This window comes from Nyctereutes procyonoides, unplaced genomic scaffold (genome assembly GCF_905146905.1).
Source record: "Nyctereutes procyonoides isolate TBG_1078 unplaced genomic scaffold, NYPRO_anot_genome, whole genome shotgun sequence".
Taxonomy (NCBI): Eukaryota; Metazoa; Chordata; class Mammalia; order Carnivora; family Canidae; genus Nyctereutes; species Nyctereutes procyonoides.
In genome coordinates, this window is record NW_026575035.1 from 19,937,768 (window position 1) to 19,956,041 (window position 18,274).

Sequence of the window (18,274 nt, forward strand, 5' to 3'; positions counted from 1 at the left end):
CTAAACACCCCCTCTTCACCATTACCCGTACCGTTGGATAGTATCTCCTACATTGACAGAAGCCTCATGGGGGTGGTGGGTTACCCGCCCCCCCAAGTTGAGAACCACTGCCAGGGGGGATTGGGGCTCCCCCTCCTAAGGCCCTCCTCATATCTACTTGGAAGTGCCAAGCTCTTCTTGGCTCTTTGAAAATTTCTGCAAAAGGAGATTAGGGAGGTTGTCTGAAGCAAAGAAAAGCTCTTTTGTTCCAGTGGGAATTAGAACACCCAAGGATTTTCAGATTTCAGAAAGAGGGCGATGGTGACACTGATGGTGACCATGAGAGATGGCAGACTAGGAAGCCCTTGCTCCTCTCATGAAGACACTGATTCAATCGACAGTACATGGATGATGCCTTTTGCAACAAACCTGGAAACCAACTGAGAGGCCCTGCTCCCCAGGTTAGCATGAACTCAGCCTCATTGAAGCTGATAGGGGCATTTGCAATAGCCTTTCACTGTAGGCCCTCCCGTGACACAGTACCACGTGATGGGAGAGAACTCCCAGCTCCCAACTTCTCCCCGGAGGAAAGACAAGACTGGACCATGTGTCCAGTGTTCTGTTGGGATGGTTGCCCAAGGGACTGGCTTCTGTCTTGCCTGTCTTGGAGTGGGGACAGGACCTGGCATATGCCCTAGATGCCTGGGGCCACTGAAAATAAGAGCTGGACATCAGGCTGCTGCTCCAGGGGACCCATGGTCTAGCAGACAGAGGACAGCGCAGGACTCTCCTGGCAGACTCTCCCTCAGGACAAAGAGAAGAGGAGAGCATGTGACACATCCCATTAACCTTCACAATATGTAGTCACCCATCTTCCCAGCACCAAAATATTTGAAGCGTACATTGACAGAATTGGAAGGAGAAATTGACAGCAACCTAATAATAATAGGAGACCTCAATGCCCCACTTTAATTAATGGATAGAACATCCGTACAGAAGGTCATTTAGGAAACAGAGGATCTAAACAACACTGTAGACCAGATGGACCTAAGGAACACATAGAAAACACTCTACCTAACAGCACAGAATCCACATGCACGGAACATTCTCTAGGACATCAAATGTTAGGTCAAAAAATGAATCAAAACAAATTCAACAAGATTGAAATCCTACCAAACATCCCTTCTGACCACCATGGAATAAAACTAGAAATACATGGCGGAATGAATAGTCACGGCTGTGTGGAAGTCGGACAACGCCCTTGAACAACCAGTGGGTCAAAGAAGAAATAAAAAGGGAAATTAAAGAATATCTTGAAACGAAATCGAAACCAGAACACACCTAAACTGAGAGATGCCACAAATGTACATACTAAAGGGGAAGTTTGTAGTGATATGTGCCTACATTAAGGAAAAGAAACTTCTCAGATTTAGAAACCCAACTATACACCTCAAGAAACTAGAGCAAGAACTGCAAACTGAGCCCAAGTTAGCAGAAGGGAAGAAATAATAAATGTAGCAGTAAATCTGACAGTGTCTGCTCACCTGGAGCTCACCTTCCAGGGTGGGGTGCAGGCAGACATGCACAGGTCAGCGGTGGGGGGGGGGTTGCAGGTGTTCTTGAAGGAATATGGCTTGACATGCTGCTTCTCTTTGATTTGATTTGTTTCCCTTTTTTGTCAGGGCAAAATGGAGTATGTCTTTGAATTGGACGTTTCAGGGAAAGTGGAAGATGTGGTGGAGACGTTGCTTCAGGTAAGCCAGCTCCGTGCTCAGGCATTCATCGGGCAGAGAATTCAAAGCAAACTTCAGAACATTTAAAAAAAAAATCATATTTACACATCTCACTGAAACTATAATTTCTTTTATAAATATGAAGCAGTTTACTTGAATATGTTGAATTTGAAAACCGTATGTTGGGAAGAAGTCATAGATTTATGAGAAGTGATCTTAACTGTTACCAAGTAACAGAATGATTGCTGTGTTTCATTTCTAGTTCTAAGGAAATACCTATATGTTGTTTTAGAGAAAAAAAATAAATTCTTGTATATTTGCAATATTTTAGCTTCACAGAGCATCCTGCCTCGACAAACTAGGAGACCAGACTGCTATGGTAAGAGTTTCTAAAGATCTGTTTCTTTCTTGTGAATTAAATCGTACTGATGGTTTTCTCATAAATACTTTTACATGGTTCTGTTTTCATAGATAACAGCTATTTTGCAGTCACGTTTGGCTAGGACATCGTTTGACAAAAACAGGTAAGTTAATGATTTCATTCCCTGAATCTTTTTTTTTTTTCTAAAGATATATTTATGTATTTGAAAGAGAGAGAAAGAGAGTGCATGTGAGTATGGCGGGGCGGGGTGGGAGTGGGGAGAGAGTCTTAAGCAGACTCACCACTGAGCCCGAGATCATGACCTGAACCCAAATCAAGAGTCAGATGCTTAACCAACTGAGCCCCTGAGGCACCCCTCACTCCCTGATTCTAAAAGGAGTGGATGTCTTCCACCTGGAGGCCTCCTTCTGCTTGTCCTGAACCACCCGCGTTACCATCTGTGTCACCCTGACCTGCGCGTTGTGGCTTCTCTATCCTGAGTATGGCCAGTGTGCCAGGCCCATTGACCAGTGTTCTCTAGGATCTTTCTAGTCTGTCACCATCCTTTCCCACTGTCATTGAGGCCACCATCACCTTCACTTGGAACACTGTGACAGCTGTTAGCTTGCCCACCGGACCCCTGTCTTCCCTTCTCCTGTCCTGTTTTCCCTACTGTCCTGAGTGTACTTTGAAAATGCAAGTTTTCTAAAGTACTTGCTTAATTATGTCACTTGTCTGTTTAAAGCTCTTCAAGATCTCCCATTCCCTTCAGGATAGTCTTAACCTTCCATGGCTTAGGTTCCAGCCCTTGTGCACAACCCTGGTCGCTGGTGACGTGACTTAATTCTATGTGCTTGCTATCCCCATTTATGTGGATCCCGCACATGTCCCAAGGTCTCTTCCCTGCGACCTTTGTACACTTGCCTCTGCTTAGAGTGCTCAGCCTCCTTCCTCTTTTGCACCAGGCTGATTCTTATTGGATTTCAGCTTAGCTGTCGGTTGTTATGGAAAGTCTTCCCTGACCTTGCTAAGGTACCTTGCTAAGGTACCTTGCTAAGGTGTCCTGCAGGGGCCAGGAGACACATTCCTACTGGTCCAGTGTTTTTTTTCTTGATTTTCTTGGATTTTCTAAGTATATGATATCTCATGCAAATAATTATGCTTTTATATGAATCCGTTCTCTTATTTCTTTCTTGCCTTCTACGAAGTAGATTTGCATCTCATCTGTGTCACCACTGTAGCAGTCACATAGCTTTATATGAAGTAGCTTGTGGTATCTGCAAGTTCAGGGCCTCCCATCTTATTTTCCTTTTTAATTTATGTCATCATTGTTCTTGGCCTTATGCCATACTTTGTATAAATTTAGAAACTGCTTGTTGAGTTCCAGAAAAGAAAGCTCCCCGAGATTTTGATTGTGATTGCAATGAATCACCCATTTATGTAGGCCTTCTGTAATGTCTTCCTTAAGGTTTTTTTTTCCATAAAGGTCTTTCCTCTCCTGTGTTAGATTTATCCCAAGTACTTCATATTTTTTGATGGTGTTGTAAATGGTGTCCTAAAAAACTCACTTTCTATTTATTATTGATATATAGAACACAGTGGGTTTTTGTGTATTCATTTTGTTGTCAGCAACCCTGCTAAGCTTTCTGATCAGTTCCATTGACTTTATGTATAAACTCTGTAACGTGGACAAAATCTTATGGACAAATTATTGCAGGGCCTATTCACTATAAATATATTTTTTTTAGATTCTTATTTTAGATTTCTGCATTTGTAATCACTACAGTTTAAGGACAATGTAGAAAGTATTGGTTGAGTAGATTCATTTATGGATTATGATGTGCTAGGCTCTTGCTAGAAGATTATGTTTATATATGAGATTAGTTTGTAATATTCTGTTTTATTGTGATCGTTGTGAGATTTGTGACCCTTCACTTCATTTGAAAGTGTTGAAGAACTTGCCAGTAAAGCCATCTGGCCAGTAATGTTTCTGTGTTTATATTTGATTGCTGCTTTTTCTGTTTCACCTACATAGCATTAATTTTCTTTCTATTTTAATACTTGCAGGATATGCTAAGTAAATGGATTGCTGAGGGGAAGAATAGCTTCCAGCTTAGCAAGGAAAAGGAATAAGAATAATTAGTTTCTTTTGACCTACTTAGAATGCATAATTCTTCTGAGTAGTGATTTTTTCAATCCTGGATTTCAATGTGACATTAATTTAAAAAATGGCTCACTCTGGAAGTCTTAATTTAATCCAGTCTCTAAAATGTTAGGCTGAACAATCTGGGGAAGAAACTTGCAGTAGAAGATAAGATACTCTGGTGTTGTATACGTCCTCTCAAAGCAAAAAAGGAAACTTTTGCCAAAGTGAGCTTTCATCATAGTTCTGAGAAGATACTTTCTTATTGAAGAAATGAGGTGATAACTATATTTATTTTTCCCTACTGTTCATTTAGAAAATTTTCACATCCTTACAAGTTGGAGGAATAACATGAACACAGATACCCAACAAGTCACCAGGTGTTCGTTTGTGAACATTTTGTCAGATTTGCTTTAGTTCTCACATGGTCTGTGAGCGCACGTATGTGCGCATGTATATGTGATGTGTGTATGTCTGATATATATGTGTTATATGTGTCTGTACATATAGGTCATGTGTACGTGTATGTACATTTGCATTGTGTATAAAATACATACTTTTTGCAGAATCACTTGAAATTACATTGCAAGACATCATGACACTTCACCCATAACTACTTCAACATGTGTCTCTTCAAAGGGTATCCTCTGGCACTCATCCATACTATGACAATACCCAAATAACGATAATTCTCTAACACCATGTGATTTATAGTTTCATATTCAAGTTTCCCCCAATTGTACCCCAAAATATCCCCCTTTACTTGAGGCTAATTTTAGATCTAAAGAAAAGGTGTAAAGATGGTAAAGATAAGGTAAAGATAAGTAAAGACGTAAAGATACACAGAGGTCTTTTACACCTTACCCTCTTTCCCCCAGTGTTATATGTTCAGTCTGTCCATGTGGCCATATTTGGTCGAATGGATTCCTAGATTGGTGATTTTTTAAAAAAATAGTTTATCTATTTATTTGAGAGAGAGGGTGAGATAGACTAGAGGGAGAGGGAGAAACAGACTCCCTGCTGATCAGAAGCCTGGTATGGGGCTCGATCCCAGGACCCTGAGATCAGGACCTGAGCTGAAGGCAGATGCCCAACCAACCGAACCACCCAGGTATCCCGATTGGTGACTTTTGATGCTATTCAAGTTTTGTTTTCCAGTTATTTGTTACTGGTATATACAGTGTTGTTGTTTAGTTTTGTTTTTATATTCACCTTGTATTCTGTGACATTTCCAGATTTACCCATTAGTCCTGGTGGGTTGTTTATAGATTGCATAGCGTTTTCTGTATACATAATTGTTTAATCTGTGAATAATGACAGTTTCACAGAAATCCTTATGGCTTTTATTTCTATGCCTTGCCTCGTTGTACTGTTTAATTAATAGATGTGGCAGGAGCACATTCTTGCCTTGTTCTTGATCTTACAGGAACAGGGTTTGTTTCACAACTAAAGAATGAGGCTAGCTGTAGGTGTTTCTTGGATGCCCTTTATCAGAATGAAGAAGCTCCATTTTATTCTGGTTTGCTGAGAGTATTTTCAATAATAGGTTTAGAGTTTTGTTAAATATTTTTTTCTGTACTTACTGAAATGATCATATCTTTTCTACTTTATTCTGTTAATATTGTGAATTACATTGATTGATTTTTGTCAGTCTTAAACCAGCCTTTTTCATGGGCTAAATCCAACTTGCTCATGATGTATTCTTTTTGTATTATTTGTTATTACTGGATTTTCTTTGCCTGTGTTCGGTAAAGGATTTTTACATCTGTGTTCATTGCTCTGTAAATCTTTAATGTATTTGTCAGAATTTGCCATCAGAGTTATGTCTGCATCATCAAATCAGTGTAGCAATGTTCCTTTATTCTCTGTTTTCCGAAAGAGTGTGTGCTGGATTGTATTTCTTCCTAAAAATTTTAATCAAATTTATTGGTCAAGTCCTATAGGCCTGAGTGTTCTTATTTATTTTACTTACTATGAGACTGTGTTGGTTTTGTTTCTTGTGCCTGTTTTGGTAAGTTGTGGTTTTAAAAATGTGTCCACTTCATACCAGGCTTATTGGTATGAAGCTGTTAAAGTCCTTTTAATGTCAGTAGGATCTATAGTGATGGTCCCTCTTTCATTCCTTATACCACGGCTTTGTATTTTCTCTTTTTTTTTTTCTTTATCAGTTTTGCCAGGGATTTGCCAATTTTATTATTTTCAAAGAACCAACTTTTGGCTTTATTGATTTTTCTCTACTTTTCCATTTTATATAAAAATGATTTGCCCTCTTATGATTTCTTCCTTTGGCTTAGTTTGGGTTTAATTGTTCTAACATGTTACAAAGATCAGATCACTAACTTTAGACCTTCTTGTAACATAATTGGTACTTAAATGTAACTTGACCTCTAAGCACTGCTTCAGCTGCATCCCTCACATTTTGATGTCTTCACTGTCATGACTGTAAAAATATTTTGTGATTTCCTGTGTTATTTCTTCTTTGACTCATGGGTTATTTAGAAATGTGTTATTTAACTTCTGCATATTTGGGGATTTTACTATTACTTTGTCGTTATGGATTTTTAATTAAATACCATCTTGCTTCAGAAAATATGTTTTATATGATTTCAGTATTTTGCTACTGTTGAGATTGGTTCTGGGCTCAGCATATGGTCTGTCATGGTGAATGCATCCTCTGTCCCTGAAAGGAATGTGTACCTGAAGTTACTGAATATTGTCATTCAGGTCCACCTGGTTGAGGTTGTTCAGATCATCTATACTTTGTTGGGTTTTTTTGTCAATTTGTTCTATCAGTTACTGAGAGAAGGATGTTAAAATTGCCAGTAATGATTGTGAAATTATTCCCATTTTTGTCAAATTTATGCCTTGTGTATTGTGAAGCTGTATTGTTAGGTTCACAAACATTCACATGTGTGATGTCTCCTTGATGGGTTGAACACTTCATCATTATGAAATATCCCTCCTTTTCCATTTGTCTTGAAGTCAGCTTTGTCCTCTTTTAATCTAGTCATACCAGTTTTTCATGTGGTATGATTGCATGGTATATCTTTTTCTATCCCTCTACTTTTAACCTGTGTCCTTATTTCTGAAAAACACACACTTTATATAGTTGAGTCTTGCTTTTTATAGTCTGACAACCTCCCTTTTTAATGAGGATGTTTAATTCATTTTTTTAATTTACTTTTTAGAGAGAAAGCTCCTTCTCTTCACACATGTTGCTCCTCTTCTGGATCTTTAGCATATTTCTTATCTTGAAGTCTCCCTCCAGTGGGTCCCACCTCAAGTCATCTTCTGTTGAATCTTTTCTCTCCAGAGCATGGGTCATATTTCCTTGTTGCTTTGTAAGGTTCTTGTAATTCTCTGTTGCATGCTGGGTACCATGTGTTCAAAGGAACCTTAGAGACCTAACTGAATGCTGCTTTATGTTACCTCCAGAAGTGGTTGCTTGTGCCCACCCCTCTGTCTGTCCCCGATCTTGTCCTGGGGGCTCTGGCAGCACCATCTATGATCTAGTGGGGTCAGGGCTTTGTGGCAGCCATGCTTATGTCCCTGTCTCTGCCACCCACTGTTCTTTGAGGGGAGGGAACAGGACTTTCTTCCAGTGAAGCTTGGGATCTGAGCACTCTAAGGACCCTAGAAATATCTTTGCACCTTCCAGCTGAGCCACTAGCTTTCTGAACCCTGGAAGATTTCCCTCTGCTCTCCACCCAGCTGGCAGCATTTTTGCCCCTCTGCTCTCCAGTCCCGACTCTGCTTTCTGCTTCCCTCTAGACCCCTCTCCATCCTGCAGTCCTCCTTATCTGTGACAGGTGGCTCTTCTTCCTGCCACCCAACACCCAATCGTGGCTCTCTTCATTTAGGTTTCTTTGCATCTTGAGCTTTCTGATGGCTTTTAAAAAGGCTTGTGTAGCTCTTCTAGCTGGTGTGTGTGGTTAGGGTGACAGCTCTAAGGTCCCCTTCACTTCCTAAGGAAGTAGAAGTCTATCCCGTGGGCTTTTGTCCCGTTGTTACTTATAACAACGGGGAGATTTATTTTTGACCCAGTTATGTAACTAAAGAATTGCCTTCAAATACTGATAACTTCGTTGTTTCCCCTCTATTTTTTTTTTTACTAATTAGTAAGCAAAAATAAAATGGACTTTTTCAACTAGTTAAATAATTTAGGAGGGGGTGGTAGAAAAATCACATTTGACTGGTTATACTGTAGTAAGGCTACAAAAGAACATACCTTGGAACTGACATTCAAGTAATTGTAATTATGGACTCATAGCCTTACAAAGTGCTGTGTGAAATAAATGGCACCTGTGACTATAAAAATGGGGCTTAGAGATGCAACAATAGAAAAATATGTTAATATAGGAATAGTTTCGAGACCAGTTTATTTTGGAAGAAGAGTTCAGCTATAAAGGGTTGTTTGGTATTACTTATTTGCCTGTCTTCTCTTCTGTGGCACATAAACCCATCTTTCATTGTTGTTTGAGTTCTCACTACACCATTTAAAAGAATGTCAGGTTTTTGTCTCTTAAAGAACATCAGTTTTGGGGCAACTGGGTGGCTCAGTGATTGAGCATCTGACTTTGGCTCAGGTTATGATCCTGGGGTCCTGGGATCGAGTCTCACATCAGACTCCCTGCGGGAAGCCTGCTTCTCCCTCTGCCTCTCTCTGTGTGTCTCTCATGAATAAATAAATAAAATCTTTTTTAAGAAATTAAAAAAGTGAAGAACATCAGTTTTACTTAAGCAATGGATTTATATTACCATTTTTCTTGTATTAAGTATAGTGTTTAGACAGATGTCATGTATAGTCACATTGTAGCTCCCTTAGAGAAAGCTAAACCTAGAAAGTACATTGATTTGTGATTTTTCTTATTGTTGCTGAAAACTGTATTGTCAGATTCCAAAGTGTTTCTGAAAAGCTGCACATGGAATGCAAAGCAGAAATGGTGACACCGCTGGTGACGAATCCAGGACATGTGTGCATCACTGACACAAACCTGTATTTTCAGCCTCTCAATGGGTACCCGGTAAGTAGAGACACAGAGTCAGACGAGAGCCACTTTAGCTCTGGGGTCTTCATCTTTCCTGTGAACTTGACTTCACAGTTCTCCTATTTTGTCAAGGATCGAAAATCGCCCTCTTCCCCTCCAGCAGCTCTGTGTTTAACAGGCCTCCCTGTGTCATCCTGATGCCTGCTGATCGGATTCCAGCTCTTCTGAACTCTTTTCAGTAATTCCTGGGTCACTTGCTCCTGCTGTGAAAAGTAACCCTGCCCTGCTCCCCCCCAATTTTAGTAAAGGGTTGTTAGAGGTTTCTACCATTCTACTTGGAAGCACTTCTGGAAGAGACCAATGAAATATACTAAAATTAAAGAGAAATGGGTATTTTCTGTATATCTGCTTATGTGTACAAATAAGTGGGTATTTCCTGTTTTTCTTTAGGAGCAAAATCAGTAGATGTGAAGCTGTCACAAGCAATATCTTCTGCCAGGTGGTACACAGGCACATGTGGAGATGCTCTAACTGAGCAGCTGTAGTGTTTCTACCGTGATGGTGGAAACAGTGTCCTCTTTCACAATGACTTTAGATTTGTTGGGCCAGATTGTAAAGGTAAACTTGGATTTCCACAGTAAAATTTGTAAAGATTTGTCACTTTATTTAGATGTGAATACTTTTTGGACTGGTTCATCAGAAGAATAGAAACGCTAATACACTCTGATAGTGCATTGGACCATTTGACAGGGCAGCTTAAAGAACGTGTTTTCTGTCATAGGAAGCTCCGTCCTGGACGTTCTCCAGGCTGGCCAGTCATTAGGTCCCTGAAACATCTAATACTTTTCTACGTGAACAATGGTGCTGTGACAATCCTGTCCAGAAGGTGGCGCGGCACCCTCACCCAGCCCTCCCATAGATGCTCACAGTGCTGAAGGGCATTGTCCGCTGGTGTGATAGTCGCTTGGCCACTGCTGTTACTGTGGCTTGTGGGATACTGTCTGAGTATGTGCTGTAGCTCCATGATCGACGGGGTGAGCATGTACCCCTCCCACTTCTCTGGGCTAGGATCCTTGACCAGTCTTCAGGCAGTTTCCACATGTGAGTTCTTCCTCCCTCTCACTTAGGAGAAAGGTGGATATGTCAACGTTGAGCCAGTCTCAGTGGCTTTTCATTCTCCTATAACTAGTGTTTTAAGCCTCTAAAGAAGCAAGAAAAATTTCCTCCTCATAACAAAAGAAAAATTTAGTGGCCCTGCTTGCTACTATTGTTGTTTATGAGCCTTAATACAATATAGTTTTTACGGAGATAAAGAACGAGATTCTAAAAAAAGATGTACTGTGTCAGTTCTTAAAAAAAAACATTGATCTATAAAAAGATAGCAAAATTCCTGAGAGGTTATCTGTAGCAGCACTTGAATATCCCTTATCAGTCAGCAGCCTTGCAGAACCCTGAATGATACATCAGTGCATTATCATTTGGCAGGCCCTGAGTGGGGGTAGGGAAACTTGTCCATGGTCAGGAAGTTAGTGAGAGCGGGCAGACCAGGACGTAAAACCAGAAATGCCTGTTCCAAAAGCTCCCTTTCCAACTGTTCACATGTAACACATTGGGAAGGCAAGATTTGGCCACTTTTTCACATTTCTGGTACCAAAGGACAGCTTCTAACTGTGTCTGAATGTTGATTTTTGAGATTGTCTTTCTACTTTTAAAGAAACCTGTGGTCCAGATAACACTCCAAGATGTCCGCCGCATTTACAAAAGGAGGCACGGCCTCATGCCTCTGGTGAGTTCATGTGGAATGTCACTTCTGGGTGGATGATTGTCATATCTTCAGTTCGGCCAATGGTGTATTGACTTGTAAGCACTCGTGGCGTGTTTGAAAAGTGCAAGTATGTTGTATTAAGCACGTTGACTCCAAGTCTTTCTTTTGTACTTCCATAGCTTGTTTTGAGATTGCAAGGTAAATCCAGTGGTACTTATTTTACTGTTTTCTTTCTGAATTTATAGGGCTTGGAAGTCTTTTGCACAGAAGATGATCTCTGTTCTGACATCTACTTAAAGTTCTATGAACCTCAAGATAGAGATGACCTCTATTTTTATATTGCCACATATCTAGGTACGGTGCTCAGCCTTCACTGTATCTGTTCATATGAAGGTAGTTCAACTTTTAAGTACTGAGTCAGGAAATAAGAGAAGTGCTATATCTAGAATCACCTCTCTGGGTCGTCCTCTCATCAGGGACAAGGTTGGCAAAATGGAATTCTAAAAACTAAGGGAAATATAAATGATATTTGGTAATAGTTCATTCCAATTGTGTGTTTGAAAAACTCTTGATATTTTTAAATGTTCTTTGTATTTTAACAACCCCCAGGTTGAATGGAGTATAAAGAATCGACCTCATTATTTTTCTGTTCAGTTATGTCTATGTTCATTTATGGAAACCAAGACTTGGTTTCTTAATGTGAAGCAGTGAGTTATCTGGTCACGTGCTTGTGATCGTTAGCTGTGGTCTTAATCACAAAGCTGGGAAACAACTCGAAGGAGCACATGAGCCTTCTGTACTCAGTATAGTACCATGAGACTTGATTTGCTTTTCATAGTTTCTAAGTCTCCTGGAAAAATGTGAATTTTTCCACCTTTATTGGAAAGAGCACCTGATTTTTCTTTTTAGGCATAAACATATGAAATTGTATGGTTGAAGTAAATCATTTTTGTTTACAAGTTGTTAGAAAACTGAAATAGGTTGATTTTCAAAAATAGATGTTAGGATTTTATTAATGCCATCTTATCTTCTTTGCTGTTCTTACTCCCTTAGAAATAGAATTTTCCCTCAGAAGAATAGTTTATTTTCAGTAAGGAATATATTTTATTTTATAGTTGATTTAGAGTTTATATTTTTTTCTTCTCCCATTAGGCTATTATGTTTATTTTAATGCCTGAGTATAGCTCTGGTACAAGTTGACTGTTACTTCCTGCCTCCTGATTAAATTTTTTTTTTCATTTTATTCCTCTAATTGTATAACAAGATTACAACAAAAAACTCAGCTTTCATGGTGAGTCCTAAAATCTCAAGTCGAAACACTTGCCATGACCTAAAAACCTGTCTTCTATAAAGCTTCCTTATTCTCTCTGATCTGATTCCTCGGGTTGGCCAGACATTTTCTGAGGTGTTGTGAGTGTGGGAAATGAGAATAAGCATTTTGATTTTTTAGGCCCTTTCCTCATAGCTGGTTAGAGAACAAACTTGGTAAAAATCAGAGGAATAAATATTGAATCAACAGATGAGTTAGATAATTTGCTTGGTCCGGCCAACAAAACACTTAAGGCAGGATCTTCTGAACAAAATAAAACAGTAGAGTCACTTCGCTCCCTGAGAGGAAAGCTGTCCTTACCCCCCTATGGCTGCTGACTGACCCTATGTTTCCTGAGGTAGTCTCAGGGCGGGAGGGGGAGCTGTCGGGCTCTGGTCTTTGAGAAATGCTTTCCCGCCAGAGACCTTTTCTCCTTCAGTGGGTTCCTTTCTCACTCCTCACACGCATACATAATACACAGGCATTGGCAAACCTGTGGTTGTACACCTCCTCCTGATCTCAGAGAAAACTAAAAGACCGTTTTTGTTTTAATTTCATAAATATTGGAGGCAAAAAACTTTTATGAATGGTCACAGCTTCTTAAAGGCATTGAAACTCAAGCATTTTGTATATATGGCGGCCTGTATATAATATAGGGAACGTCATCCGTCACCACGTAATACATATGTATTTGCTCCATACCTTCATATTTGTTTTACAACAAACATTTAATATATATGATGTATTTTATATCATATATGTAATAATATTCCCTCCTGGCGAATATCTTTGGGAGATAGGCCAGCTCAGTGCAACAGGTGTTTGGTGAAAACCAGCCACGGCCTACTTCGCTTTCTTAAAATGCATTTTTCAAAAAATGCATCGAAGAATCTATATGTAAAGCCTCTAGTTTCTTACGCTCAGTATAATGTAGCCAGGGTTGGCCAAGTTCAGCGGTGACCCTGCGGGCCCTGTTCCCCTCAGAGCACCACGTGGCCGAGCGCACGGCCGAGAGCTACACGCTGCAGTGGCAGCGCGGCCACCTCTCCAACTACCAGTACCTGCTCCACCTCAACAACCTGGCGGACCGCAGCTGCAACGACCTGTCGCAGTACCCCGTGTTCCCCTGGATCATCAGCGACTACTGCAGTGCCGAGCTTGGTAAATGCCACAGGGTGGGGTTTCTGGAGGAAAGGGGGTGTTCCGATTGCCAGCCGTGTTGTATGTGTAAACAGATTAGAACCCATCTGGATTCTTGTAACAAAGGTTGCTAGCTTCCGTTCTGATGTACTGGATCAGCGTTATCTAAATTCTGGGGGTTCTTTATGTGTTTTCTCCACTCTCCCTTAAAGTCTTATAATCCTGAAAAGAGGACTCGCAGACTTCTGGAAAGACCCGCCCAGAACGTATGCCTAGGATTTTAAGCCGATGTTGGCGTTATTACCTGTAACGACCACACTTGAGATACTTTTAAGTTTTTCACTTTGAAAATTTGTCTTAGATTGTCCTGTTGTTTTAAAATTCACACTCAAGGGGCGCCTGGGTGGCTAAGTGGTTGAGCGTCTGCCTTTGGCTCAGGTCATGATCCCAGGTCCTGCGGTTGAGTCCCACGTCAGGCTCTCCAGCCTGCTTCTCCCTCTGCCTATGTCTCTGCCTCTCTCTGTGTGTCTCTCATGAGTAAATAACGTCTTTAAAAAATAAAATAAGATAAAATTCACACTCAAGCATGTGGTTGCCAAAAGTAGTAATCATGCATTATAGAACATTTAGGAAGTACTGGAATATTTAAAGGAGGAAACAAAAATCAATAATTACATAAATGAGAGAGAACCATGTTAACCCTGGGGTATATGTATTTCTCTCAAGTTATTGTAACAAAAATGTGACTGTATTATAATTTGATTTTGTAATAGTCTAAATTATATATTGTGAGCAGTGAATTCCTTCTGCTCAAACCCTTTCACTTGAAAGAAATAAGAGACTTTCTCGGAACATGATAATTTATTCCTCTGATAAATATTCCGTCCCCAATTCTCGTATTATGTTATTATCAGAGAATAATAATATTCACTCTAATCAACTTTAAATCTTGGTAGAAGAATACTGACTTTTAAAATGTGATTATTTTTTGTTGTTTTCCTTGGAACATAGTTCTTTTTGAAACCAGTAAAAAAAAAAAAAAAAATCAGTAATCAGGGCGTTTTCAATTAAGAGCTGCTACTCTGGGATCCCTGGGTGGCGCAGCGGTTTAGCGCCTGCCTTTTGCCCAGGGCGCGATCCTGGAGACCCAGGATCGAATCCCACATCGGGCCCCCGGTGCATGGAGCCTGCTACTCCCTCTGCCTGTGTCTCTGCCTCTCTCTCTCTCTGTGTGTGACTATCATAAATAAAAAAAAAAAAAAAATTAAAGAGCTGCTACTCTTGAGTGACTTGCTAACTCGGAACTCAAGCCCTAACCTTTACAGCTATGTAAGTGACTATCAGAAATACTATAATTCTGATGGGTCTGTCTCAATCTTTAAGGGCAGCCCGGGTGGCTCAGCGGTTTGGCACTGCCTTCAGCCCAGGGTGTGATCCTGGAGACCCGGGATCGAGTCCCACGTCGGGCTCCCTGCATGGAGCCTGCTTCTCTCTCTGCCTGTGTCTGTCTGTCTGTCTCTCTCTCTCTCTCTCATAAATCTTAAAAAAAAAAAAAAAAGAATTATTTGTGGAAAGAAATGTGTGTTCCTATATATCCATTATGGGGAGGAGATAATGTTATTAAGGATAAGCTTGCCTGCTTTATTTTAATTCATTTTTTAAAATGTATTTATTTCTATAGATTTGTCAAATCCAGGAACCTTCCGGGATCTTAGCAGGCCAGTAGGGGCCCTAAACAAGGAACGGCTGGAGAGACTCCTGGTACGTGGTTTTGGGGATGCCTGGCTTCTAAGCGGCTCCATGAGCCATGGCCTTTGTTTTTGTAGTAAGGGAAACTCCTTTCTCCAAGACTTAGGGGAGGTCTATGATGAGTGACTAGAGGATCTACATCCTATTTTTCTTACTTTCCTCTCTGCCCTCTGCCTTCCCCTATAAGTTTATTAGCTGCTCACCCACCCACCGTTTCTTCTTCTGCCTACAATTCAGGACATAGGAGACTGTGGCTTGATCACAAATCAGTTTACTCATTTATTTGCACGAAGGTGCTCTCTGGTAAATCACATAAGAGACAAATAAAATCAATTCTGTTCAATCCAGCCCAGTGTTGTGCCCACTGAGCCAAGAAAAGCAAAATACTTGTCACAGGAATACTGTGTGTGTTCACAGTTTTTCCCCTGTCTTCTTTTCTCCTTTTCCCCTTTAAGAGAGAAACTAAGGGATATGTATCCATGTCCCAATTTTAGGCTTTGACCAGTTGAGTCAGTCACTATCTTCATGGCCAACATCTAAGCAGGATCTCTCTCCATCTGTTGTAGGCACGCTACCAGGAAATGCCAGAGCCAAAGTTCATGTACGGCAGTCACTACTCTTCCCCGGGTTATGTGCTATTTTATCTTGTTAGGATTGGTAAGATTCTTTATCAACCCTCCCAATTCATGTGGATTCTTCAGGGATTCTGTTCTCTCACTTAACTCTGATTTCCCCTCTAGCACCCGAGTACATGCTGTGCCTGCAGAATGGAAGATTTGATAATGCAGACCGAATGTTCAACAGGTTTGACCCAATGCTTCACCTACCAGTTTTTAAACTTTCTAATTATAAACATACAATATGTTTGCTCAAAAAACCTGGATACAAAAATGTCAAAAAATGTAAAGAATCACTAATGGGTACTTTTATTCCTTTCAGGCTTTTTCTAGTCATGTGTGTGTGTGTGTGTGTGTGTGTGTGTGTGTGTGTGTGTGTAAGAACTTCTTTTAAATACAGCTTTTGTCCTGCCTGTCCTAGCCTTGTATTATATGTTGAAGTTTTCCCCATCTTATCAAATGTTCTTCAGTGACTTTTAAATTATTGTATCACATCCTAATATATGCCATAATTTAAGTATTTTCACTGTCTCTGCATTGTTGGACATTTAGACTGTTTCCAGTATCTCATTATTCTAAATAATTCTGCTGTGAATTGAATATAATTTCCTATAAGTATTTAAATGACTTTTTTTTAATTATAAAAGGAATATTTCCTTGCCAAAAAGTTAGAAAATACAAAGAAGAAAATTAAGTTCACTTGACCTCCCAACCACACTTAGATAATATTCATTATTAATTTTTAGGTCTATGTCTCTCCAGTCTTTTTCTAAACTGTATGCATGTTTATTTTGAATTCTTTTTGAAATGAGCTATTGAAACAGCCGTGCTAGATTATCCGTGTTTATGTACCACCCTGTGTTGGTCTGTCAATGAGGCAGTGTGCGTGCACGGAGGCTCATGGTGTAGGCTTGGAGATGCCCTGTCTGCATCTATGTCCTCACCCCGTGTCACTCCCCGCATGAGCTCAGAGGAGCCGTCTCATCTCTTCTGTCAAAGGGGGATCCTGACACAGTTGTTGAGAATAATGAGTTAGAGAAACAGGTTAATACAGGTGAAGTGTAGGACAACACTTAGGTGTATAGACAGTGCTGTGGTTGCTATTTCCAGACCCAAGACTTCAGATCAGTTAATTTTTTTTTACTTTTTTTTATCTAGTATTGGAGAAACTTGGAAAAACTGTTTGGATGGTGCAACAGATTTTAAAGAGGTAAGCAGTTAATAAAGCTAATAATTCACTGGACTTGTGGTTTCTAACTACTTTAAAAAAATGTTCATTGCTGTTCTCTCCCCCACCCCCGCGAAACTTTCAGTTGATTCCAGAATTCTATGGTGATGATGTCAGCTTTTTAGTCAATAATCTGAAGTTGGATCTGGGAAAGAGACAAGGAGGACAGATGGTTGATGATGTGGAACTTCCCCCCTGGGCACGGAGTGAGTACCACCTTGGAAGTACTGACTTAGAGCAATGTTTCACCTGGGGGGACCATTTCAGTATTATGATTTAGATGCCTGGATTTTTAAAAACTAATAGTATAATTCTCTATGTAAATGAGGCGCTGTCAGTCCTGTTCCAAATCAGAAATAGTCTGTGAGTCTACAATGTAAAAACGTGGAATACCTAAATGTTGTAAAGATGATTTTCACCACTCCCCTCTCCCTGCCAAAATTTATATTTTGTATGATGGAGGCAAAGAAAAACCTCATTAAGAAATATGTACCTCTACCCGCTCCTAGAAGCTTTAGCTACATATGGATAGACAGAAGAAATGGGAGACAGTAAACCAAGACACTGATGTTTTGATCGAGTTTAATCTAATAGGTCCCGAGGATTTTCTCCAGAAGAGCAAAGACGCGTTGGAAAGCAATTATGTGTCCGAGCACCTCCACGAGTGGATCGATCTGATATTTGGCTACAAGCAAAAAGGGAGCGATGCCGTTGGGGCCCATAATGGTGCGTGAGAGTCTCGGAAATTTCATAGCACATTAGACGAAAACAAAAGCAAAAAAGTAAAAATCAAGGCCAGACCAGTCAGGCTCATGTGTTGAGCAGAAGCATCTTCTATCCGCAAACAGAGGCTCCCAGCTCAGTGGCCCTGCATCAGATACTGAGTAACAGAGGAGGAAGCACTTTTGCCTAAAGAACCCCAACCCCACCATGATTCTGAGAGCTGTTTTTCCAGTCTTCCAATTTTAGCATGTACTCTCCATCCCACTCACTAATTCCAATTAAAACTCAATCTTGGCATGCCTGGGTGGCTCAGCTGGTGGATTTTAAGCGTCTGTCGGCCTTCAGCTCAGGTCATTAAGTCCTGGATGGAGCCCCACATCGGGCTCCCTGCTCAGCGGGGAATCCGCTTATCCTTCTCCCTCTGCTCCCCCCACCCCTGCCCCCGTCCTCCCTCCCTCCCTCCCTCCCTCCCTCTCTCTCTCTCTCTCTCTCTCCTTCTCTCAAATAAATAAAATCTTAAACTAAATCAGAATATGATA

At 40.4% G+C, this 18,274-nt stretch overlaps 1 protein-coding gene across 4 annotated transcripts in view; it reads left to right on the forward strand.

Annotated features, from left to right (window-relative positions):
• Positions 1–18,274, forward strand: part of NSMAF (neutral sphingomyelinase activation associated factor) — a 57,104-nt gene that overhangs the window by 25,663 nt on the left and 13,167 nt on the right. For all 4 annotated transcript variants that reach the window (XM_055318434.1, XM_055318433.1, XM_055318435.1 and 1 more), the window contains exons 7-19: positions 1,662–1,733; positions 2,044–2,091; positions 2,184–2,236; positions 9,111–9,240; positions 10,919–10,990; positions 11,215–11,323; positions 13,263–13,439; positions 15,100–15,179; positions 15,734–15,824; positions 15,908–15,971; positions 16,943–16,994; positions 17,098–17,218; positions 17,607–17,738. In XM_055318434.1, coding sequence (XP_055174409.1) covers positions 1,662–1,733; positions 2,044–2,091; positions 2,184–2,236; positions 9,111–9,240; positions 10,919–10,990; positions 11,215–11,323; positions 13,263–13,439; positions 15,100–15,179; positions 15,734–15,824; positions 15,908–15,971; positions 16,943–16,994; positions 17,098–17,218; positions 17,607–17,738 — 1,201 coding nt within the window. The remainder of the gene's footprint in view (positions 1–1,661; positions 1,734–2,043; positions 2,092–2,183; positions 2,237–9,110; positions 9,241–10,918; positions 10,991–11,214; positions 11,324–13,262; positions 13,440–15,099; positions 15,180–15,733; positions 15,825–15,907; positions 15,972–16,942; positions 16,995–17,097; positions 17,219–17,606; positions 17,739–18,274) is intronic.